A 25,598-nucleotide genomic window follows, 5' to 3' on the forward strand; every position below is an offset into this window, starting at 1 on the left:
TGAGAAATTCACTCCTAACAGGCGGAGGATCGAGCTTCCGGAAATGAAGTTACCACAGTCTAAGGCTCACAATGGAACTGTTCAGGTGGTACCAGATTTAGTAATTATCTTATTAGGAAAGGTAACAAACTTGTCGAATGAAACTGATTTTAGCCTCGGTGCTAACCACATTACATCGAATTCTACTCATAAGGGTGTCATCCATCTGAAGAAACACAGGAAGCCCACGAGTGCTGCGACGCTACAATGTCTTGGACTGTTTCATTCAGAGATGATGAATACGGTCCAGATAAAACTAGATATTTCGACTCCCTGACAAGAATTATTTTCGTGAATCTACTATCTCACGATCGATTGTAGGTGCTGAAAGCGGTTATCCTAAACGTAGAACATTCCACAACATTTTTCATCATTCCACGAATATAATGAGACAGATTAGATTTTCAAAACACCATGCTTAATCCTCGATTCCGTACAAACAACTCCACTCTCAGCCAGTATAACAGCAAAATATATCAAACTACATGTACATGGAAATTAAACACGTGACTGATGACCGGAAGTTCTGTACGGAATAAAACAAATTCATTCAAACATTTTTTCCCGTTATTTCTAAGTGCAATTTTTCTTTTCCTTGTTCTTCTTTCTAGCCTTTTCTTAATTACCTGGGGTCGGCGCACTGTATGAATTTGACCCAGTTTTATGAATAGGTACCTTTTCTAACGCCAACCATATGATGTAGGATGTATTCACACTTGCAGGTTTCTGTGGTGGCTTGTACTGTGACGTGTTATATGAAGATGTGTATTAATATGAACACAAATGGCCAGCACCCGAGCTAGATGAATTAATCAAATTTAAAATCCCAACCCTGCAAGGAATCGAAAACGGGGTTCTCTGAACTGAAGGCTATTACAATGATCACTCATCCAGAGAGCCGGAATCATGTTTGAAATTATTACTATGAAAATAATGTTTTTCAGGTCACATTCAAAGAAGTCCTAGTTACATTCATTCTATAACTACATTGATCTTTAAGTACTGTAACTTATATAACTCTTTAAACATCATTTAAAGTTCTGTTGGACTTAACACACCTCCGAGATAAAACTTGCTGTCAGGATATAATTTGACTTGGATATCTCGAATTTAAATCTGCCACTGTGGTGTAGTGGTTAGTGTGAATATCTGCCGCCCTCGAGGTCCGGTTCGATTCCCGACTCTGGCACAAAAAATTGACACTTAGTACGAGGACTGGAACGGGGTACACTCGGGAGGTCACCTGAATGGAGGGAGTTCGATTCCCACCCCAGCCATCCTAGAAGTGGTTTTCCGTGGTTTCCCACTTCTCCTCCTGCTCAGCAGCAGGTGATGGTGACTGGGCGAGGTACTGGTCCTCCTCGCCAGTTGTATTCGCGAACAAGGGTCTCACGCTCTAGGACACTGCCCTTGAGGCAGTAGAGGTTGGATCCTTCGATGAGTCAGAGTGAAAAACGAACCCAGGACTGTAAACGGACTAAGAAGGGCAGAAAGAAAGAAAGAATGAAAGAAAGAATATCTCCCATTTAAGCACTCCTGATGTGAGATATAATTAAAAATTCAAATTTTGGTTTCACACTTCTACGGATAGAGGAAGTTCTTCTGAATCAAAAATGTGTAACATAAGTATGTTTCTGCAATAAAAGTGTATAATAAACTGCTTTAAATATGACGGCACCTCTGCCACTCCCCCTGTCACTCAGCTGTCAGCCAATATTACATTTTTGAAAGTGACATTTTAAAGTGTTTTGGTACACTATTCTCAGAAACCATAAGCTATCAAAATGAGTACATCACTTTAACTGCATAATTGCATAAAGCCGTCCTGAGTAGCTCAGAGGATAGACCGCTGGCCTTCTGAGCCCAACTTGACAGGTTCGATCCTGGTTCAATCCAGTAGTATTTGAAGTTGCTTAAATACGTTAGCCTCGTTTCGATAGATTTTCTGGCAACTCCTGCGGGTAAAAATTCCCACACCTCAGTGTCTCCGAAAATAGAAAAAATTAGTTAATAGTTATTAAAATAATGATAGTAACTACTTTCTCTTCCTTACTTCCTCCGGGAAGTAAAGAAACTGTACATATACAATTCAAGGAAAGTAAATACCTAAACAAATAATAATAACAGCAATAAATACTTCCAAAATATATAAGTTTCCCTAGAATATAGTAGTATGACACTAACCACCTCAACATTTCTGAGGGGCGTCTTTTGTTGAGGGCCTATTTTAATAAGTAAAAATACTTTCTGGATACACTTGTAAGTCATCATCATAGATACTAATTTTCTGTAGGGTTATTAACTTGCACAAAATTGATTATGGATCATAATGTAATAGCTTCTATGAAAATTGTATCCAAATTTGTCGCATAAATTTGAATTTCTAAATGCAGTTTGTTCCTATTTGCATCCCTGTTGACAGTTGATATTATGCATGCATTTTCCCTAGTTGGTCAGGCTCCTTAGTTAAATGTTAGTAGCATTCGATTCAGATGTCCCCACGTTCGATTCTTGGTAGCGTCAAGAATTTTAACCCTGTCTGGTTTATTCATCTAGCTCGTTGGCTGTGAGTTTTTCTTCGTCTTTATACACATCTTCATTTGCATACAACACACCACACTACATACTACCAGAGGAACACACAATAATGAATACATACCTCCACAGGGGACTGGCATCAGGAAAGGCATCGAGCAGTAAAACTGAGCTAAATACATATATAAAGTGCCTACCCCAGGCAACTGGAAAAGGCCAGGTTGAAGAATATTTTGCCCTAGCCGATGTTCAAAACTGAGCAGAGTTTGGTATTGTTGGAACAAATATTTCCATATATACAAGCCTGCAGTATGAGCCTTAAAAGATGAAGGTTTCACGTCTGTATTATTTTAAATGCCAATCTATTTTTCTGGAAGTTAAACTCACAATTGATTACATAGGAAGTGAACGCCCAATGAGTTATACTACGCAACCGGTGAATCATCAATCAGCACACCATGTTAAATATTACGTGTCCCGTAAAGCTAGCAAATGTATCCTTTACCGCTGTAACCTTTCACGCCAGTGTTAGCTGACAAGTTATTGCTTTCTCAGGTCACATTGACATTCGTTAAAATGATCGTTCATCACTTAGATCCTCAAGCAAAAGATATACCGTAGCACATACAGCTCATTTAGGACCTTGGATTGCCTAGAAGATGTATTGAAATCGTCGCTACAAATTATAATAAGGTAATTAAAAACAGATCTCTTTAAATATTTATAAATCGCTACCCCTCTCTTCAATAATTCTGATTTTGTACCTAGGTTAGCTTCATTAGAACTGATACTGTATTTACCATCGTCAGGAATAATTTCTGGTCTTGTTAGAATCATTTTGAACTCTTATTTTGTTATTATTGTTTATTCAACGAACAACACAAGGAAGTAATATGCCTACTTTGTGTTTAAGAAGAAAGGTGCATAACGAATTTTCTCCACGTCCAGCTTGTAGGATTGGATCCTACATGCGACAGGCTTGGCGTAATGCTGGAGGCTATGAGAGAGATGCAGGTTGCTTTAACCAACACACCTCACTCATGTAGTCAGAGAGTTCACACAGCATGAAGTGCTAACGCTTCAGGCTCTCTCGCTTACCTTGCTGCTCCACAACAAGCAGTGTTTGGTAAACAGACATGCCCATTACTGACCAAGATGTTATCACTATAGAAATACTGGAAGATGCACAATGAAGATATTTTGATATCTTTTCCTGGGTCCGCCCAATAGCGTAGCTGCTTTCAACCTCACAGGAGGTTCGGTTCAAGCACATTATTATTATTATTATTATTATTATTATTATTATTATTATTATTATTGTTGTTGTTGTTGTTGTTGTTGTAACCTATAATGTACACGACTGAAAGGAATAATATGTTCTCTTAAAACCAGATTTTCAAGTTCAGGAACATTTCAATCACTGTGCCCCTCTCTCGAGTCTAGTCCCTTGCAGCTGCAATTTTACAAACCTCTGTAAACACCACAATCGCTTAGGTTATCATATTGATGATATGCAAATAATGCGATGAGAGCCAGAGGCTTCACTAGCGCATCTGTAGTGCATCAGTAAACAGAGTTTTTCTTCCAGCCTCACGGTCTAGTGGTAGTTAGTGTGCCTCTTACCTGGAGGCCCTGAGTTCGATTCCCTGCCAAGTCAGAAAATCTTACCTATGTCTGAGAGCTGATTCGAGGTTCACTCAGCCTATGTGAACACAGTTTTGGAGCTGTCTGCCTGTGGGATGGCGGCCTCGAATAAGAAATCTAGAACAACGGCCCAGATGATTGGTCGCTCTCATCATGAGCAACATAGTAATTTGTACCATTGGGCTGAGCAGTGGTCACTTGCTAGGCCAGGACTCATCAGGGACGTAGAGCCATGGGTTTTTCTTAGATCATGAGAACAATATACTGTAAAACGTATCTTTTCCTTCCAAGTGACCACTATAATTATGAAGATAATGTGGGTATAGTACCTTATAAAATTAAACAAACCGAGCGAGGTGACCATGCGATTTGGGTCGTGTAGCTGTGAGCTTGCATTCGGAAGATGCTGGGTTCGGATCACACCGTCGGCAGTGCAGAAGTTGGTTTTCTGTTGTTTCCTCTTGCGCACAAGGCAAATCCTGGCGGCTGAAACTTAAATAAGGCCACGAGTCCTAACTTCCCAACCCTAAACCTTTTACATTCGTACCCTCGCCGAAAATCTTTCATGTGTTTATTACGACAAGAGTAGATAACAGTGTAGTATCTGTACCATTATAACCTTCTTAACTGATAAAGAGATGTGCTGGGTGTTTTTTCTTCCGAAAAATATACTAGTCTGAAATATTCGAATAACAAAACTATGAAGATTATTGAGTTCCTTCCTATCAAGTAAATTACAAGTGAGATTTTATACTCTCCGAATACTGATATTGAATAATCAGACGTTTTAATGTTTTAATTCTTTTTCTTTTTATACAGTTTGCTTTACGTCGCACCGACGATGGGATAGGAAAGGGCCAGGAGTGGGAGGTAAGCGACCGGGTTGCCTTAATTATGGTACCGTACAGACCCAGCATTTGTCTAGTGTGAAAATTTGAAACCACGGAAAATCAACTTTATGGCTGCCGATAGGGTGGTTCGAACCCACTGTCTCTCGAATTCAAGCTGATAGCTACGTGACCCAAACTGCCTAGCCACTTGCGTAGTGCATTAAAATTATCAATTGCTTCCTTTAATGATCACTGGGAAGATTCCTGGATTCCTTATGTGTAATTAGTTTTCCCCTTGAACAGGTTATTTAAATCTATTTGTTTATTTATTTATTTTAAAACTTGCTGATGTACCCGTGCTTCGGTACGGAATTCTACACTGTATACAGAATTCTAGGTTAGGTAGTGTACACGTTGTGAGCAAGATTGTCTTAAATTGTATAGCTCTTAACGCTACAAATGCAATGGGAGGTCACCAAACATATTTTCTTATACAGTATGAAGACTGACGGAATTTTCACTGTAATGGTAGACCCAATTTCATACCATCAGTCACAATCAGGTTGGGATGTTTTCATTATAATGCCTTTTTACGTCCTCAGAAAGACTGTCTTAGTGGTTTTCCCAACTGAAATGAACATACAATGACGTCAATAGGAATGGCGCGATTAAAAGCAATGCTTTCATATTATGAAATACTCATTTAAATGAAACACCACACATTTTCTCACTTTTAACGAACAGGACTACACTTCCTATCTAACAGTCCACAGTTCCAGACCTGGAATGACCAAACCGCAGACAGCCGTGATCCGTGAACACACTTCGGTGGGGAGAGGGTCGAATAGTGGAGGCTCCCAGGGCAAAAACTATGCCCAATTACTATTCTGTTTCCTAGGAGTACCCAATGAGTCGGAAAATATCAATTCACTACACTGGCGGCGGAAAAATCTATCTGACTTGAAGGCAAATTCTTTCTCCAAGCCAGAAGAGAAACCCCCTCTTCAAAAGTGAAGAGAAAGAAGCTTTTCTTAAGAAACGGCTCTTTTCAGAGTTGAATTTTTAGTTATTTAGTGAATATTGAGGTGCTATAATTTGGAAAAGGCCTAAATTGTTCTTCTAGACTACTACTACTACTACTAAGTGAGGCTCTGCCTCAAGTATACACACTGCTTATTCAAAACAGCGCGTCAGAGTAGGAATCGAAAAGCTGAAATACTATGATGAACCAGCTTGTTACGTACCAACTGTATAAGAAAATGTATGAACCAGAGGAATGGCATGGTAAAGAAGAAAGTTTTCTAACTCCCCGGCTATTTCTCGCCAATATTCAGTCAAGCTGTTATACTCGGTACGCAGCAGTAATCCCATCTATCGGAGTTGAGAGGCAGCTTAAGAGATAAAGAACATCACAATAAACAATGGTCAATGTAATGTCACCACTTTTCTGTAATGTCTGTCTGTCTGTCTGTCTGTCTGTCTGTCTGTCTGTCTGTCTGTCTGTCTGTCTGTCTGTCTGTCTGTCTGACTGTCTGTCTGTCTGTCTGTCTGTCTGTCTGTCTGTCTGTCTGTCTGTCTGTCTGTCTGTCTGTCTGTCTGTCTGTCTGTCTGTCTGTCTGTCTGTCTGTCTGTCTGTCTGTCTGTCTGTCTGTACACGCATCACTAGAAAACGGCCAAAGCGAATTTAATGAAAATCGGTATACAAAGTCGGGGAATAAGTCGCTACAATCTAGGCTATAAGTACTTTTATTCACGCTGATGGAAATGGTACTTTAGGGGAAGGCCTAAACTTTCATTTTCAAATATAATTATTGCGTTGATGTGGTGATAGTATCTCATGCGGAAGAATTTAAGTGCCTAGGTGTTATTATCAGGAATGATATTCATTGGGATAATCATATTAACGAGGTAGTTAAGAAAGGTTACAGATCTCTTCACATGGTTATGAAAATATTTAGGGGTTGTGGTAAGGATCTAAAGGGGAGGGCGTATAATTATCTGGTAAGACCTGAGTTGGAGTATGGCTCCAGTGTATGGGACCCTCACCAGGACTGCTTAATACTAGAACTGGAAAAAAACATCATAGAAAACAGCACGATTTGTTCTGGTAGAATTCCGACAAAGCAGTAGTGTTACTAAAATGTTGCAAACGTTAGGGTTGGAAGACTTCAGATTAAGGAGATGAGATGCTCGACTATGAGGTATTTTTCGAGCTGTCAGTGGTGAATTGGCATGGAATGATATAAGTAGAAGAATAAGCTTGAGTGGAGCTTTTAAAAGAAGGAAATATCATAATATGAAGTTAAAGTTGGAATTCAAGAAGACATATTAATTTATAGGATGAGGAGTAAGGGATTGGAATAAATTATCAAGGGTAATGTTCGATAAAATTCCAAGTTCATTGAAAATGTTTAAGAAAAATCTACGTAAACAATTATAAATAAATGTAAATATTCGTATGAGGTAAACAATTGATAGGAAATCTGCTGCCTGGGCGACCGCCCTAAATGCAGATCATTGACGACTGCTTGATTTGATTGATCCCTCTTCCAGTAATTCAACTACTTCAGATCCCAGAAAATGTCAATACAAGCGAACATAATAATAAATCTACACTACACATTGTCGGTCTCTCAACAGAAACCGTGAGTACGGAAAAGTAATCTAGGTAGTTACCAAACGAAAATCCGTGAAGTATAAAAGGGGCAGTAAGTGGATGTGGAGTCATGCCAAACAAAACAAAACATAAGTGTAAAAATCCATACGTATGGACGATTTTCCACTGTAATAGCTGTGTTCTCTGTATAATAACAGTCGTACAATTTTAACTTATTCATTTATATAAGTTTAAATATATACACATTACTATACTTTACAAACAAATTCGACACTCCATCCTGAATACTCATTATCACTGATCAACTGCTGTAAAATTTGTTTCATAGTCCCTTAGTAGTGTATCTGGTTCCAGACACACCTCCCAACAATTAAGGTGGGTTGCATGTACCTGTCTAACCACACAATCAAATTTCTAACAGTATTGGCGAGCGAATCAAACCTCGGAATCGAACACGGGCCTCCGAGAATGGTAGCTAATAGCGCTAATCTTTACACTACGGAGACTGACAATTAATAGTTAACATCACCAAATGACGCTCTGAGATCTTAGCATACATAAATACTGAAGTATCATCCATAGTTTAAAATGGACTGACACACACATAATTCCATTTTATTCACTGAAAAATAAGTTTTTCTCTTCAGAATAACCCTTTTCTTTCGTCTTGTTTAGTATAGTTTTTAATTAAATGCCATGCTAGCGCATATATTTTATGCCTGAGCATTTGAAATTAAATGTCACATTAATATTTAATACATTTACAGAAGAGTGAAATCGCACGTTTGATTATGTTCACTATTGATTCCAAACGAGTTTAGATACAGTAGATTAATATCGATGGCTTGGTGCACAAACATTGTGTGTCTATTTATGGCCAGTTTGGAGAACACCATATTTGGATGTCTCTCAAACATATCTAGCTAATTCACAATTATAGTACGTCCAAATAATAAGGAACATGCTGTTTTCCAAGGTACAAATATTGCATGTCCTAGTTAAATCAACAACTCCACTTCAAGAATGTTGTATGTCCCGTATAATAACTTTAGCCTAGGTATGTCCATTTGGTTTTCATTTCACTTGAAGGCGCAGATATTGTATGTCCGCACATAATATTTTGCTGTTGAAAATTTGAAGATTGTACTGCCTTGATGGAGCACAAATATTGTATGTCCTGGACACTGTTTTGAAAGATTTGACACATACTTATAACTGAACAGTGATTATTCAACTTTATTTAATTACTTATTATTCATACCTTGCGATTTTATTCAGAAAATAAAATCATTTAATAATAAATGATGAAAAAGAATGTTGAAATAATTTCGCTTGAGAAATACAACGTTTGTGCTTTGAAGTTCTCTTTCACATTGTTAGTGCCAAATGTTGTATGTCCCAACCTTCCATTAAAATATAGTGAATAATTCCTTTACTGCTGCACAAAAATGTGGTCCAGTTATTGAAATATAATTACAAAGAAATAATCTACAGATCGGTAACACTGGATGCAGCTATATTATTTGTTGTAAGTAACTGCAACTTCATAAACTTTCAATTTGAGTTCTTTTCATAATCATGATTTTTGGAAACACAATGTTTGCGAACTAAGCCATCGATATATTACTCTTCAATTTTCATATACAGTTATTTTTTAGAAGCAGATATGCTCAGCAGCCTAGATAACGTGCACTTCTAACGAATGTATGGTAGAACGAGCAATACTACACAAGTATTTGTACACATGGTTGACTTGGATGGAAATCACCGATGTGGTCATAATGAATAGAAATGCCAGAGGCCAGAGGGACAAAACGTGAACGACTCTTGTACAAAATACGGAATATTTGACGCGAATAAAATAATAAATCAGTAACCTTGTAATGGAGTAACTTCCGTTTTAAGGGAAGAAAGTTGTATATCTTTATTTCTTACCCGAATTAAACAGAGTAAGCATAGTTTTCATCGTGTGAGTGTATCGACAATTTTATAGAGCTGGCATAAATGTTCTGGTGCAAATATTGTAAATTCATTATTTCCCTCCGGCATTCAACAATCAGGCAAAGTAATTAATGTCCACGTAGATATGTAGTGCTAAAGTGTGGACAGCTGGTTGTTGCATTGACTTAGTTATCGAATAATCGTCTTCTCCTTTCACGCACTCCTCACAAATAACGGGATGGTGGATGAATTCTTTCCTGGAATAAAGTGACTCCGACAGAGTGTAGTGTGGAACAACAGACTAGGATATCAGCATTACTATTCCTGGCTCTGCCAAAAAAGTATTTTACTTGTAGTCCAAACAAGACAGTCAACTGAGAACCTAAATTAAGTGAAGCTGACTGATTGAGGAGTAGAAAATAAGACACTGACTCATTGCAGCTATACAAGACGGGAGAGCTCAGATGTTCATCTCTGGTAACGCGTAAACTATTAAAAAACAAGAAACTCAGTTTTCACCTTCATTAATTTTACCAAGGTGCCCAAAATTCAATTAATAGAACGTATCCTGAGAGCCAATATCTGCTGGGATAGAAGTACTAACTTTATTACCGTAAATGGAACTACACTGCTTTCTGATCCTAGTCTGAGAATTATTTAATTGCAAATTCGGAAGTGTGATTCTTTTTACAATCCGAGAAGTTTATCTCAGGAATATTACTTCAAACATGCCTTATTCCAATGAATCACCAACCAGGTGGTCAAGAAAAGCTCGTCGTACGACCATTAACTTTCTTACACTTAAAACACTGGGATAACATTTTATGGTTTAATCGTCAAAGATAACAACTAAGAAGGGAATAGAGATATGAAAATGATTGTCCCACTGTTCGGCTCCACGGCAGAGTTGTCAACGTCTTGGCGTCGGTCATCGGGACCCCGTGTTTAATTCCTGGCTGTGTCGAGGAATTTTTCTTGAATTGTTGATACCCTCGACTCAATGACTGGGTGTTAGTGTATTCTCCAAAATTCCTACTACTCATGTACCACACACATACACATAGACGTACTTTCCTACAAACGACAGATGCTTCTCACCTAGCCGGAGGATCTGCACCAGCCCCTAAACCCTGTGGTGGGGTATCCGCCGCCTGCTGTAAGAGGCGACTAGAAGGGGGACTCCCAACATGGGAGAGTGGGTTGGCCTCCACGGTTCCCGTACCTGAGCCTGACGTTGTTTACACTTAATTTTGCCAATCTCCTTATTTTCTCTTTCCTATCTGACCTGCCTTGGTCACGACGGTACTAGGTTTTCGAGGCCTACGGAGTTTTCATTTTCACGCTCTTCGTGGCCCTTTCCGTTCTTTTGCCGATACCTTCATTTAGCGAAAGATCTGACCTTTTACTTTTATCCCCTCCATTTAAAAGCTACTAGAGGATGGTTGCCCAGTGGTACTTCCTCTTAAAACAATAATCGCCACCAACACCTTCAGTTCAGAGAGTCTCGGGTTCGATTTCCGGCCGGGTGGAGGATTTTAACCGTATCTGGTTAATTCCACTGACTCGGGGACTGAGTATTCGTGTTTTTCTCAATTCGCCCTCTACATATTCACAGAACGCAGCCCACTACCGACCGTTACAGGAACACGCAATAGTGAATTCATCCCTTTATATTGAGTTGACGTCATGAAAGGCATCCGGCTGTAAAAAGCGGCCAAAACCCACAAGGTCACTGTTCAGCATAGCAGGTGAGTCCACCTGGGTGTCGTACTGTTCCTCCTCCCCAGTTGTATCGCCTTATCCAATGTCTCACGCTCCAGGACACTGCCCTTGAGGCGGTAGAGGTGGGATCCTTCGCTGAGTCCAAGGGAAAATCCAACTCTAGTTGGTAAACAGATTAAGAAGAAGGAGAAGAAGCAACGATTGATACGACGCTGGTTAATTAAAGCCAATAAAGCTCATGGAATGCAGGAGTTATATGATGACATTTTGGAATGTTCATTGTAAAGCGGACACAAGCATTCCGAGCTCTCTAAAGTCTATTAGAGAGAGCGCCGCTACATCATAATAGTCAAACAGAGGCATTATTAGCAATTGAACCATCAGCTATCTGACCTTGAAAGAAGTAAATAGTAATAATAATGTTATATGCTTTACGTCCCTGAAGTAAATCTTTCATTCTTTTAAGTGAGTGAAGAGTACTCGGTGTCATATTATAGCTGTTCTGTCGAGTGGGGATTCTTGTCCAGTATTAATCCTACTTTCAAAAGAGATAATGGTTCCATTCAACGACCGATCCTTCGTTCACTCTTTTCTCATCAATTGGACAGGTTTATTCGTTATCTGCCCGATCAAAAAAGGGATAATGATCACGCGATTTTCAGTTCTTAAAAAGGACGACAACCACAACCACCACCAACGCCAGCTGGTTCGTTACCATGTTGACTGAAAATTATTTCCACATCAGCGACCATCTCCGTGTTTGGACTGGAAATAACATCTTACATTAGTGAATATCTCCATTGTTATACCACGTGTTACAGCGGCCCCTATACACACGGTTCTACGCAACCCGCAGAATATTGGATACTCACAGCAACGTCTGGACTTACTATGCCTTCGATAATTCGTGTATTAGTGTCAACGAAATCTGTATTAATGATAAAATACTGAATGATGGTACAGATCGTGAATATTCTGTATCACAGAAACGTCATGTACTGAGAATGTGATGGCTGACTAACTAGAAGGACTATTGACATAACGTCGATAAACAACAACTCGTGACAGCCAGGCGTGCTAAAAGTTAGAGGAAATCGGCGATCGCTTGCTGGAGGTTCGAGTCCAATGTAGGACGAACATTTCTGTTTCCCTGTTAATGTTCGTGTGAGTCGTGCTGTTGAAGAAAAATCTAAATCATGATAACTTATATTGCAGGTACTCTGCTATGTTTGTTTTTAAGATTCCCTTAAAAGAGCTATTTGCAGTAAAGTAAGCTATTACCGACAGAGAGGCAATAGGCTTGTGTATGGCTATCCGATTGATGAAATAAATGTTCTAAATGAGCACTTCCTTCGTTATTGCAATTCTGAGCACGGTGGAGGAGAGACATTCTTGCTTGCTGCATCATCTGTGGTGGAACCTGCCTGCAGGCTTCAGTGATGAGCCGCCGTAAATGATTCGGGCTTTCTGGCTCCTGTTCACAGACTATTTCCTTTAAATAATCCCAGAGGAACTAATTTACTGGAAGAAGGTCAGGTGATCGAGCCGGCCATGTGACAGCACTCCCTCATTCATTCCTTCGTCCAGGATATGTCCTATGTAAGTGGTTCCGTACTTACAACGACCAGTGTGGAAGAGCACGGTCCTGGTGGAACCACATTCTTAAGCGTGTGGTAAGGGGCACATCCTCCAATATCAGCGGGAGGTATTCACGAAGAAACTGTAGATAGCGTCTGCCAGTTAGGTTTTCTTCGATGGAATACAGTCCAGTTATCTTGTCACCTACTATCCCGAACCACACGTGAACGCCTCCTTGTACTCGAAATTGGGCTCCCATTACCCAGTGAGAATTTTCACCACTCCAGTAACGGAAGTTATATCGATTAAACATTTTTTTTTTTACTATTCGCTTAATGTCGCATCGACACAAACAGGTCTTATGGCGACGAAAGGGATAGGAAAGGGCTAGGAGTGGGAAGAAAGCGGCCGTGGCCTTAAGTAAGGTACCTGGTAAGGTTTTCTCTTGTGAAAACGGGAAAGCACGGAAAACCATATCAGGGCTGTCCACAGTGCGGCTCGAATCCATTATCTCCCGGGTGCAAGCTCACAGCTGCGCGCCTCTAACCGCACGGCCAACTAGACGGTGTGACGACTAACAGTTCCGTTGTTGTAAAATCGGGATTCGTCACTAAGGAGAATGTCCGTTAAGAAATCCGCATCGGCTTCAACTCTTTGCAATATCCATTGCGAAATTTCTATCCGTTTTTGAAAGTCATCTCCAGAAGTTCCTGGTGTAGTTGTTAATGGGACGGGTGTGGGGGTGTATGGCTCTACAACAAGTATAGTGCAAATACATGACTGATGTTCAGCTCATTTCCAATGACCCGTGAGTTTGTATGCGGGTTGTACGCAATTGCATTTTGAACAGCTTCCTAGTTATTTCCAGGCGTCAATGGAGATTAAAGATTGGAGGTAATGTATGAAAGAACCCCGTTGCACGCAACCGTCTTTCAACACTTCGAAATGTATTTGCAGTTGGCAGCCTTCGTCCAGGTAATCGTTCTTGATACAAGCGTTGGGCTTCCCGTAAACTCTGCCTTGCTTCTCCATAAAGTAGTACCACATTCACATAATAATCCCGCGAATACATAATGTTTGCTTTTGCGCTAACCGTACAGCAGGTGTTCGCATTTTTCTGCAAATATTACAGTGTGTGTGTTTTTATGTGGCCTACATATGAAGCCCAGACCACTGTTACTCGTTTTCCGAGTCAAACGTGCGCAGTTGATTGGTTGAATGGGTGTGTCGTAACGTTGAGAATAAGTGCAGTGCGCTTCATTCGTTGTAGCCGTTTGCCATGGTAGTAATTACAAGGCAAAAGTTTATCACAGTCCGCATCTGTGGTGTAGTGGTTAGTGTGATTAGCTGTCCGGGTTCGATTCCCGGCTCTGCCACGAAATTTGAAAAGTGATACGAGGGCTGGAACGGGGTCCACTCAGCCTCGGGAGGTCAACTGAGTAGAAGTGGGTTCGATTCCCACCTCAGCCATCCTGGAAGTGGTTTCCCGTGGTTTCCCACTTCTCCTCTAGGCAAATGCCGAGATGATACCTAACTTAAGGCCACGGCCGCTTCCTTCCCTCTTCCTCGTCTATCCCTTCCATTCTTCCCATAGCCCGCCAAGGCCCCTGTTCAGCATAGCAGGTGAGGCCGCCTGGGCGAGGTACTGGTCATCCTCCCCAGTTGTATCCCCTGACTCAGAGTCTGAAGCTCCAGGACACTGCCCTTGAGGCATTAGAGGTGGGATCCCTCGCTGAGTCCGAGGGAAAAACCAACCCTTGAGGGTAAGCAGATTAAGAAAGGAAGAAAGACGTTTATCAAATCTGCTGTACAGAATTTGCGTGCCATAGATTATAAAATACAGTTAAAACACGTTTCTATCAGTTTAGATATGAGGAGACTATACAAAATGGCGATGCATTGACATGTCTTTAATTTGCCCTAACTTATCACATCTTCTCTGATACCCGACCGCCCATTTCTTTCCTTTTTTCTTTCTTAATCTGCTTACCCTTCAGGGTTGGTTTTTCCCTAGAACTCAGCGAGGGATCCCAGCTCTACCGCATCAAGGGCAGTGTCCTGGAGCGTGATACATTGGGTGGGGGTATAAAACTGGGGAGGATAACCAGTACCTCGCCCAGGTTGCCTCACCTGCTATGCTGAACAGGGACCTTGTTGGGGGATGGGAAGATTGGAAGGGATAGACGAGGAAGAGGGAAGGGAGCGGCCGTGGCCTTAAGTTAGGTATCATCCCGGCATTTGCCTGGAGGAGAAGTTACAATTTTTTTTAAATATTGTTTAATACGTATCGCACATGAATGAATGTATTTGTGGCCCGAAATAATTTAATGACGAGTGACCTCTGAAGAGGCCTGGTGCAGGTCTTCCAATTTGACGCCGTATACGTGGCCTGCGCTTCTGTGAGAATGGGGCCCTACCTATGATGAATTTTAATGCTGAAGACGGCACACACACCCAGCCCCAGAGCCATTGTAATTAATCAATTAAGGTAAAAACCCTTGACTCGGTTGGTAATCCAACCCGGGACCGTCTGGAACAAAGGCCAGCACGCTAACCGTTTAGCCATGGGGCCTGACTGTGGCCCAAAAAGGGTTGACTAGTTAGCAGTCCGGACACACACAGACCGGAAATAATAGGAACACAACCGCCTTGGCAATGTTTTATCGCAGCAAATTCTCGATGTGATGACCGTTTTCGTTTATGCACATTCGGGCCCGGTGTCCAATAGGTCGTCTTGAGCCCTGAAGCATTCCAGGTGTAATTGCACGGCAGGTGTCCGTAATGAGTTGCCGGATATGGTCGGGGTTTTCCGGCGCTTGAGTGTAAACGGCTTTCTTCAAATGTCCCCACAAGAAGAAATCCAACGGCGTTAAATCTGGTGATCTGGCGGGCCGAGAAATAGGGCCTCATCGTCCTATCTATTTCCTTAGCAGTTCCTCGTTCACATGGTTACGAACGGGCAAAGTCGAATGTGGTGGGGCACCATCCTGTTGCAACCACATCATCAAACGATCGCAGAAAGTGCAGGTAGCGTAGACCCGTTCAAAGGCCCTCACAGAAATAAGGTCCAATCAGGCGATCTATAAATATTCCACACCGAACATTCACTGCCCATCGTACTTGATGGGCCGCCTGACGCACCCAGTGAGGATTGTCCGGACTCCAAATAGTGCATGTTGGGGCGATTGAGTTCCCATTATTGTGGAAGCGCGATTCGTCCGAGAACCTGATTTGCGTTATGAATGCTTCATCATTGTCCAGTTTGTCTTATAGCCACCGACAGAACTCCACTCGAGCTTCGAAATCCCGCCCATGGAGCTCTTGAGTAGCTCAAGACGGTATGTGTGAAATTTATGTTCATGCAATATTCGTCAGAAGGAGGCTGGCTGGTGTTCACCCGTCACGAAATCGCCCTTGTAATGATGTGTGTATTATTACGAGCTGACTCCAAAATGGCCTCTTCTATCTCACCCGATATATCGCCTATCGCAGACTGGTGGCTGGTTGGAAATCACGCCTGTTTTCGTTAGGTGTCTTTCAACACGGTGGAATGTCTTAGCAACCGGGTGTCGCCTGTCGGGGTACCGTTCCTGGTACAGACGTAGTGCCTTGCACGCGTTTTGTTTTGGTTCCCCATAAATGAGGAACATGTAAACGTATTCCTCTGCGGAAAACGTACCGAATGACAGCAGAGATTACTGTGCATTCAGGCCATAAGCAGCGGAGTATCCGCAGGGCACGAGATGAATAACAGCGTCGTTCTACTGTTTGAATGTGGCAAACGTGTGTCTGTGTTTACGTATTCGAACAACATACCGATGCAAAAATAGTTCAACGTTGCAGGATTCGAACCGCCACTGGCACATTCCGTCTATTGCTACGGGAACGCCTAGCCACGTCTGCTACGCTACACTGCTGGAAACTTCCTGGAAGTACGACGAGAGCAGCGTACATAGGCCATTCGGTTCGTTGTGTAAAGACATTAATTACTGCACTGTTACCTAGCTTTATGCATTGATTTCCCTCTTCGTGACACCCGATCACCCGGCACGGCACATTAACATAGTTACATGGTAAAAGGACGTTGCCACATGATTTCAAGGCGTCATGTTTTGGGAACGGATAACATTTCGCTAGGGTTCAGAATCGTGTGCAAATTTTGTTCACTGAACATTAGTACCATACAGTACGTCTGCAGGGGAATAGGACCTCTACCTCCATGCACACGATAGTTCGGCTTCAGCAAACTGTATAGGAAGGGGCTGCTGAATCACACTGTATATAAAATAACATGCCCTGACTGACTGATTGACTGACTGACTGACTGATAGATTCATCATCGCTCAGACATAATTACTGGGCATAAAGAAAAAAAATTTTGGGGATACATTTATATTAGAGTGTAGGTGTTCGGTTAGGGAGGATTTTTGGATATTCCATCACAAAGGGGGTGAAAAGGGTGTTGAACTGTTTAAAAGAGTATATCTATATCCAAAAACTTTACAGTTTACAGACGTAAAAATTGGCATTTGAAATGTCCCTTCAAAACAAAGAAACGCATTTTTTTTTGTTTTTTGGAAAATCCAATTAATGGGGGTGAAAAATTTGAAAATTGGTAGAATGCCTTTCATGAGAATACTTATATCTCAAAAAATGAAGATGTTACAGACATGAAAATTAGTATACGGAATCTCCTTTAAAAATAAATACACACATACTTTTCTTGGTTTTAGAAAATCCAACTAATGGGGGTGAACAGGAGTGACAAATGGAGTGAATTTTTATAAGGACTGTGTTTACAGTATGTCTCAGAAACGTAACATGTTACAGACGTGAAAATTGGTATTAGGAATCTCTTGTAAAATTAATGAAACGTAGCAGTTTTCGGAAAATCCACTTAAGGGGAAGTGAAAAAGGAGGTTATTTTTTTTAATGAGCATATCTACAGTAAATCTCAAAACTTAATATATTACAGACGAGAAAATTGGTATTTTTAAATCTCTCTTAAAAATAAAAATCATGCAATTTTTCGGAAAAATCACGTAAGTGGGTTCAAAAGGACTGAATAGCGATTGAATGATTTTTACTCGAATACTGATATCTCGAAAGCTGCAGATGTTACAGACGTGAAAATTGGAATTCGGAGTTTCCTGTAGATATAAAGAACACGTATTCGTTCGTTCGTTCGTTCGTTCGTTCGTTCGTTCGTTCGTTCGTTCGTTCGTTCGTTCGTTCGTTCGTTCGGAATCTGTTTACACTCCAGGGTCGGTTTATCCCTCGGACTCAGCGAGGGATCTCACCTCTACTGCCCCAAGGGCAGTGTCCTGGAGTCTCAGACCTTGGGTCGGGGCATACAACTGGGGAGGCTGACCAATACCTCGTCCAGGCGGCTTCAGTTGCTAAGCTGAACAGGGGCCTTGTGAGGGAATGGGAGGTTTGGAAGGGATAGACAAGGAATAGGAAAGGAAGCGGCCGTGGCCTTATGTTAGGTACCATCCAGGCATTTGTCAGGAGGAGAAGTGAGAAACCACGGAAAATCACTTCCAGGATGGCTGAGGAGGGAATCGAAACCCTCTCTACTCAGTTGACCTTCCAAGGCTGAGTGGACCCTGTTCCAGCCCTCGCAGCACTTTTCAGATTTCGTGGCAGAGCCGGGAAACGAACCCGGGCCTCTGGGGATGACAGCTAATCACACTAAGCACTACACTACAAAGGCGGACTTATTCGTTTGTTTCCGAAAAAATTAGTTGAATTATTTGTATGAGGTTACTTATATCTAAAAAATTAAAGACATTACAGACGTGAAAATTGGTGTTTGGAATCACCTTTTAAAATTAAGAAACATGTATTTTTTGTATTCGTAAAATCCACTTAAGTATGGGTGGGGGTAGGGGATGGACTGATACAGGGGCTGAATTATTTTTATGAGATACTTATAGTAGGCCTATCTCAAAAGCTGAATATGTCACAGACGTGGAAATATATAGTTGGATTCTCCTTTAAAGATCAATAAACATTTTTTTTTTACTTGAGAGAAGACTGTTTATCACATGTCACGTGGTTATCTCAGCCCCAAAGGGCAATGCCACAAACGTGCATTACAAAAGATATCTGGGGATAACTGAAACTCATTTTTCCGGTGAGTTTTTATAATTTAGTGATTTTTAGAAACTGTCTTAGTACAGTACCAATGAACGTACTTTTATCAAATTACGAAATCAACAGGAGCGAAACCGCAGGTAACTGCTAGTTCGTTAATAATCTTCGTCAGGTAAACAAAGTAATGTCATATAAGGAATAAGAAATTATATTCTGCACAACTCATGCTCTGGAAGTTTTTCAATGTGGCTAATATTACCGGAGAAATTTCACATTTACTGCTTTGGTGTTCTTAAAATTACTAATCCATCAAATAATATATGGCTTAGTGGACACCCTGGCTAACCAAACCAAACAAAACCAAACCACATGGTCTACCAAGCGACCGCTACTCAGCCCGAAGGCCTGCAGATTACGTGGACCCTAGCTAACCCTGAACTTAAATACAAAGTATCAAGAAATTCTGTTATGCTTTCCTCACTTGATGTTGATGAAACTAGCAAACAAAGAAACAAGTAAACAAAAAAACAAGAAGCAAACACGCAGGCAGACGAACGAAAATTGAAAAAAACTTATTCTTGACGAAGTATAGGTGAGACTTAGAAGTTCGTACACAATATTCCAATGTTATTTATAATAATATACTGTATTTAATGTACTTACGAAGGATATCGTGGGGGTGAAGCACAGAAGCCATACTCCTCGTGGTCAGCACAGTCTTGAGAGAGAACCTCTTTGAGTGTAGCTTTAGCTCTTGTGTCCACTGTCTTCGCACTCTGTGTTGGAGCCACTACTTGCGGAAACACGCCACTGGCAGAGGTCGTTAAGAACTGAGAGTTGTATCTGACTTGGTTCGGTATATTACTGGGAGGATTCACTGTCACCGGGTTAATGGCGTTCTCATTGTTTCCGAAGTATGGATAAGGTTGCTGTGAGGATTCAGGTTTTCGGAACGAAGTTTCGGTGAATAAACTTATATTTGGGAATGGCTGTACGGATTCAGGATTTCTATACAATGGTTGCTGGATACTCACTGCCGTATTAGTGCCTTGCTGAATGTGGTCTTCCCAACGAAATGGCTGTGTTGTCACGGGATTTTGAATGTGTGGGTATTTTAAATCTGGTACATAGGAATTTGAATTCTTAATATTATTGTTGGAACCGTGATGATTGAAATTATTGTTTATACCCTGGTGGTTATTGAAATTTCCCGGAGTAAGTACCTGGTTGTTGGAACTGATATGAGGTGGAAGCGCATTGCCACCGCCGTTGTTGTTACTGCTACTACCTTGTTGGCTTAGAAAATGAGAGTTGGTATTTGCTTGATTGGGAAAATTGTTGAAATTTGGATGATTGAATTGATGACCGTTGGAAATTTGCAGACTTGGAATATTACTATTTTCCTGTACAAAATGGGGCTTATTTTGGTTTGCATTAAACAAGGAATGCGTATTTCCACCTTGATGCCCGAAATGATTACTGTTAGGACTGATATGGTTAAGAGCATTGTTGTTAGGGTTTTGAAGTACAGGATTTTGGTGGATAGGCTGTTGTTGACTTGTTATATGATTTACATGATTTGAAGGAGCAATAAAATGGTTGTTCGCATTTTGTTGATTGAAGATGCTGTTAGTGTTGGGACCTTGCTGACCTAGGAGGAAGGTACTTTTGTGGGAATGAAACTGGGGATCGTGGTTAACGAAAGGAGGGGCTGGTTGGTTGTGGAATGGAGGATTCCTTGGGAATATTTTGTGTTCAAAGGCGTTGGCAGATAATGAAACCCCGTTCTGAGCTGGGAGTTGTCCGTTAACCTTATATGGCTCTTGGGGTGTGATAAAGGGGCTACTTGTAGTTGTTAGAGGAGAAATCAGGGGTGGAGACCTAAATGGTCGAATCAAGGGCCCATGTGGTGGTGGTGGTCTCATCATCGGGATGGTGTGTGGGGGCGCTAAATGGACTTGTACTCGGGTTTGACGGGGGCTGCGAATTAGTTCGATGTGGTGGATGTCTGCTCTATCCATGCTCGCTGTCTCGTTATCAGCGCCCAACGTCGTGCTCAACAGCAGAAAAACCTGGAAACAAACAGAAAAAGTTATGCTACTGTATTCATTTCTCCGCAAAAGACACACAGTTATTCGTGTTACTGAATTGTCCCCTTAAGAGAATACGTCCTGTTGAATGGATTCCTCTGATGTACCTGATGTATTGTAACGCAGAACCTTAAAATATATTTGGTAGTGTAAAAAAACCAGGATATTTGTTGGGTATTTTCCTCTTCGTTTAATTCATAGTTTTTCATCTCTAACGAAAAACCATATTTTTGTGTAAGGTTGACTGTTACTCTTTTTCCTATCAATAGATAGATAGACACTGACTACGGACGGCGGTTGCATACTAGGTTTCGGTCTACAAGTGATCACGGCTGATCCGTGGTCCGACAGCTCTGCACTCGGAACGAGCAGAGGAGCGGTGGCCATGGCTCTATCGTGGCTCTATACCTCTGTACATGGCAGAAGGAGAGGTGCTGGTTCCCTCCATCGGCTGGCCTTAGAATTGTTTTTGTGGCATCTCAATCTCCTACACTAAGACAAATGTCGCGACAGTTATATAATCTTATATCATCATATAAAACTTCGCTTCTATGTTCTTATTATAAACTCATGAGATTCCATTCGAGCTGGTGTGAGGTGTAAGTAGATAAAAATTTACTTTCACAGAACAGGCTGTGTAGGAAACCAAAGAGGTAATTGGATCATAACGAAAATTGGAGAAATCACATCTAAATGATATTCTGATGAAATGTTTGTTTATCTTGGTATCAGAAAATTTTAGGAACCTTCTGAATGGTGTGGATATAACCCTATAGAAGGAGTACACCATGGAAATAAATCATTTTGAAGCAAATATATTAGAATGTAATCAAATGAAGTCAGATGATGCAGTTAATATCAGATTGAGGGATGAAATCATAAGAAAGAATATGAATATTCCTAAGTGCATAGTAAAGTAGCTAAGGGTAGTAGGGGCATGGAAAGCATAAAATCTAGCCTAGTCTAATGAATGGAGGTAAGACGGGTAAAGAGAAGCCAAGACACGATGGACATTCGGATTAGAGTACAGGTAGTCATTAAGAGTTACGTAGAAATGAGAAGTTCGGTGCCATACTTGCACGCCTTTGTTCATTTATTATTCTACTTTTACCAAGTATGGATATGTGACACTAGGTTGTCACAAGCTGAGCCACTGATATCCATGAACAGTTCCAAAAAATTATAAACTGAGATGGAGTATAATAAAAGATATTCGAAGTGATGAGCACATTATACTGGATATTGTTGCTGAGAGGGTCAATTGTGACGATAAATAAAATACATTTAACGGGATCAAACTTACGTACAATCACTGCATTAATCTGGTGGGAGTAAGAAGGAGCCTGGGGATAATACAAACACAGGAACGGCGGAGTGGCCCAAGATCGAATACGCCAGTTCGGTTAAAAATACTTTAGTAGTACTTATCTTTTGACCGAAAGAATTGATAAATACGGGAAGAACAAACGAAGTTCAATTTAGACAGTTTCGTCATTTTTTCTGTATTGGCATTAATTAATATTACTGATGATAATAAAAGCGTTATGATCTTTCACACGCTCATGGCTGTCTGCTGCGGACTTGATTCGATGTACGGTCCATTAGACAGAAATCTAGAGTAGAATTTATTCTACCGGGCGAGTTGGCCGTGCGCGTAGAGGCGTGCGGCTGTGAGCTTGCATCCGGGAGATAGTAGGTTCGAATCCCACTATCGGCAGCCCTGAAAATGGTTTTCCGTGGTTTCCCATTTTCACACCAGGCAAATGCTGGGGTGTACCTTAATTAAGGCCACGGCCGCTTCCTTCCAACTCCTAGGTCTTTCCTATCCCATCGTCGCCATAAGACCTATCTGTGTCGGTGCGACGTAAAGCCCCTAGCAAAAAAAAAAAAAAAAAAGAGAATTTATTCTGCAGTAGAATGCTCTGTGAAAGTGTAAAGTCTCAATTATCTTCACGAAACTGGACAACCGGTGAACAACAGTCCAAGATAGCACCTTTCTAACTCTCCTGATAATGAGCCTGCCTCCAGAATTAGTTTTAACGCGTTGAAAGTCGTGCTGTACCAATGAAGTTCTGAAAAAGAAAATTCACCTCCACATTCGCCACGAAGGCCCCGGGAGCAGTAGAAGTTAAAGGTTTTCACTGTTCGTAACATCGGCACCAAGTGGGAACAGTGTAGTTAGCTCTAAGACCATCTCTGCCACCAGGAACTAATCTGGTACTCATTTTCGCAAATTGGACCTCATCCTTATAGGAGTGCCTTTCGTCTATAAGACGTCAACTAAAAAGACATTCACCAGGTCTCTCCGGAGGCAACACGCTGTTAATATTATTATTATTATTATTATTATTATTATTATTATTATTATTATTATTATTATTATTATTATTATTGAACTTTATTTCCGAGGGGCAGACAGGGGAAAGAAGCGTGAGGATTGAATAGCTGGACAAGGACAAATCCGAATTTAACTACTGCTAAGGAAGTCACATTTGAAGTTTGTTTCTTTCCTTTAATTGTATTGAAATGTTGAATATAATTGCAATTAGACAAGTACCTTCAAGAAGCTGATAAGCTTGAGAAATTATATTAGTTAATCCAGATATTTTAAAACATCCGGAGCTCGTAAACTCAAAGTATTTACAGAAGTACAATGCGTAATCGTGAGATAGTGGGTTCGAACCCCACTGTCGGCAGCCCTTTAGATAATTTTCCGTGGTTTCCCATTTTCACGGCCGCTTCCTTCCCAGTCCTCACTCAGATTTTGAGTGGGCCAGTAAAAACTTCTGACTAACAGATCTTCAGAATCTTGCAAGGGGGAGGTAAACCCATCGGGAATTTACCAATTTAGTGAAGGAAGCCTTGGCTTCTAGTAATTTTTACAACGTACAGGGGTTCGAACCATGGGAGTCCACTTTAAATAGAGTACAATTTGCCCTTTGCGGTCTATGAATTTTCATACATGACCACATCGGTCAGAATCACAGTTGAAACAGTAGCTGCACTGCTGTACAATTACCCCTAAATACCAAATTAACTATGCTACTCTCGATAAGAATTTAAATTTTCAGGGACGTAAGGCCCACACTACTTCGACCACAGAAAAAGAAAGGGTATTTTTTGCTATATGCTTTACGTCTCACCTACACACATATGTCTTATGGCGACGACGGGATAGAAAAGGTTTAGGACTTGGAAGGATGCGGCCGTGAAAATGGGAAACCACGGAAAACCATCTTCAGGGCTGCCGACAGTGGGGTTCGAACCCACTATCTCCCGGTTACTGGATACTGGCCGTACTTAAGCGACTGCAGCTATCGAGCTCGGTAGAAAAAGAAAGACGGTTGCATTTAAACGACCGAAAGTAAACAATGAAATTGAAGTGGAAACACAAGCGATCCAAATTAATTTTTAAAATCAGGAGACTTAAGTTGGCGAAAGCCCTATGATACCGAGGCAAAGCCCATACTACTGGGTGACTAAGTAAGAAGACAAAATATTTAAAGCCGAAAAACGAGTAGAAGTCCGCCTCTTTGGTTTAGTGGTTTGTGTCATTATCTGCCATACCCGAAGGTCCCGGTTCCATTCCTGGATCTGCCACGAAATTTGAAAAGTGGTATTAGGGCTGTAACGAGGTCCACTCAGCCTCGGGAGGTCAACTGAGTGGAGGGAAGTTCGATTCCATCCGCAGCCATCCTCGAAAAGGTTTTCCGTGGTTTCACACTTCTCCTCCAGGCAAAAGCCGGAATGGTACCTAATTTAAGGCAAGGGCCGCTTCCTTCCCTTCTCCTTGTCCATCCCCTCCAATCCTCCCTTCCCCTACAAGGCCCCTGTTCAGCATAGGAGGTGAGGTCGCCTGGGCGAGGTACTGGTCATTCTCCCCAGTTGTATCCCCCGACCTAATGTCTCACGCTCCAGGACACTGCCCTTGAGGCGGTAGAGGTGGGATCCCTCGCTGAGTCTGAGAGAAAAGCCAGCCCTGGAGGGTAAACAAATTAAGTAAATAAGTGAAATGAGTAGAAATTTAGAATGTCTCCCCACATTAATTTATAGGATATTTAACGAGGATAACCATTCGTACTTCGTTACGTTTCAGCTATGTTCCATGAGGAAATGACAATATTAAAGTCCGAAGAGAGAAAGTTACAATTTATTCAGAAATTGAGGAAGAGTCGATGAACCTAGCAATTACATGCAAAGGTAAAAGTAAGGGTTATTCTGCCCCAAGGCAGGTCCGAACCTCCGCAGAGGTTTTCTTGAGCCGGAGTTTACGTGCGGTAGGGTGGCCAGTTCCTTTCCGCTCCTCCATCCCCTTATCCCCCACCAACAGCGCGTGGCAACTCATCCAACTCCTGACCACGCCCAATGTTGCTTAACTTCGGAGATCTCACGGGATCTGGTGTTTCAACACGTCTACGGCTGTTGGCACATACCAAGGTGAATGTAGAAATATTCCTTAGCTTCACACGCAGTAGTTTCACTTAATAAAATTGAACTGGCTGC

The 25,598-nt window shown here is 41.3% G+C and overlaps 1 protein-coding gene across 1 annotated transcript in view; it reads right to left on the minus strand.

The window, feature by feature from the left end:
• LOC136863225 (uncharacterized) overlaps positions 1–21,070 on the minus strand; it is a 166,677-nt gene extending 145,607 nt beyond the window's left edge. Inside the window, exon 1 of the mRNA XM_067139593.2 lies at positions 19,669–21,070. Within this exon, the coding sequence (XP_066995694.2) occupies positions 19,669–21,026 (1,358 nt within the window). The 5' untranslated portion in view covers positions 21,027–21,070. The remainder of the gene's footprint in view (positions 1–19,668) is intronic.
• Between the last annotated feature and the right edge of the window lie 4,528 nt (positions 21,071–25,598).

This window comes from Anabrus simplex, chromosome 2, assembly GCF_040414725.1.
Source record: "Anabrus simplex isolate iqAnaSimp1 chromosome 2, ASM4041472v1, whole genome shotgun sequence".
Lineage (NCBI taxonomy): Eukaryota > Metazoa > Arthropoda > Insecta > Orthoptera > Tettigoniidae > Anabrus > Anabrus simplex.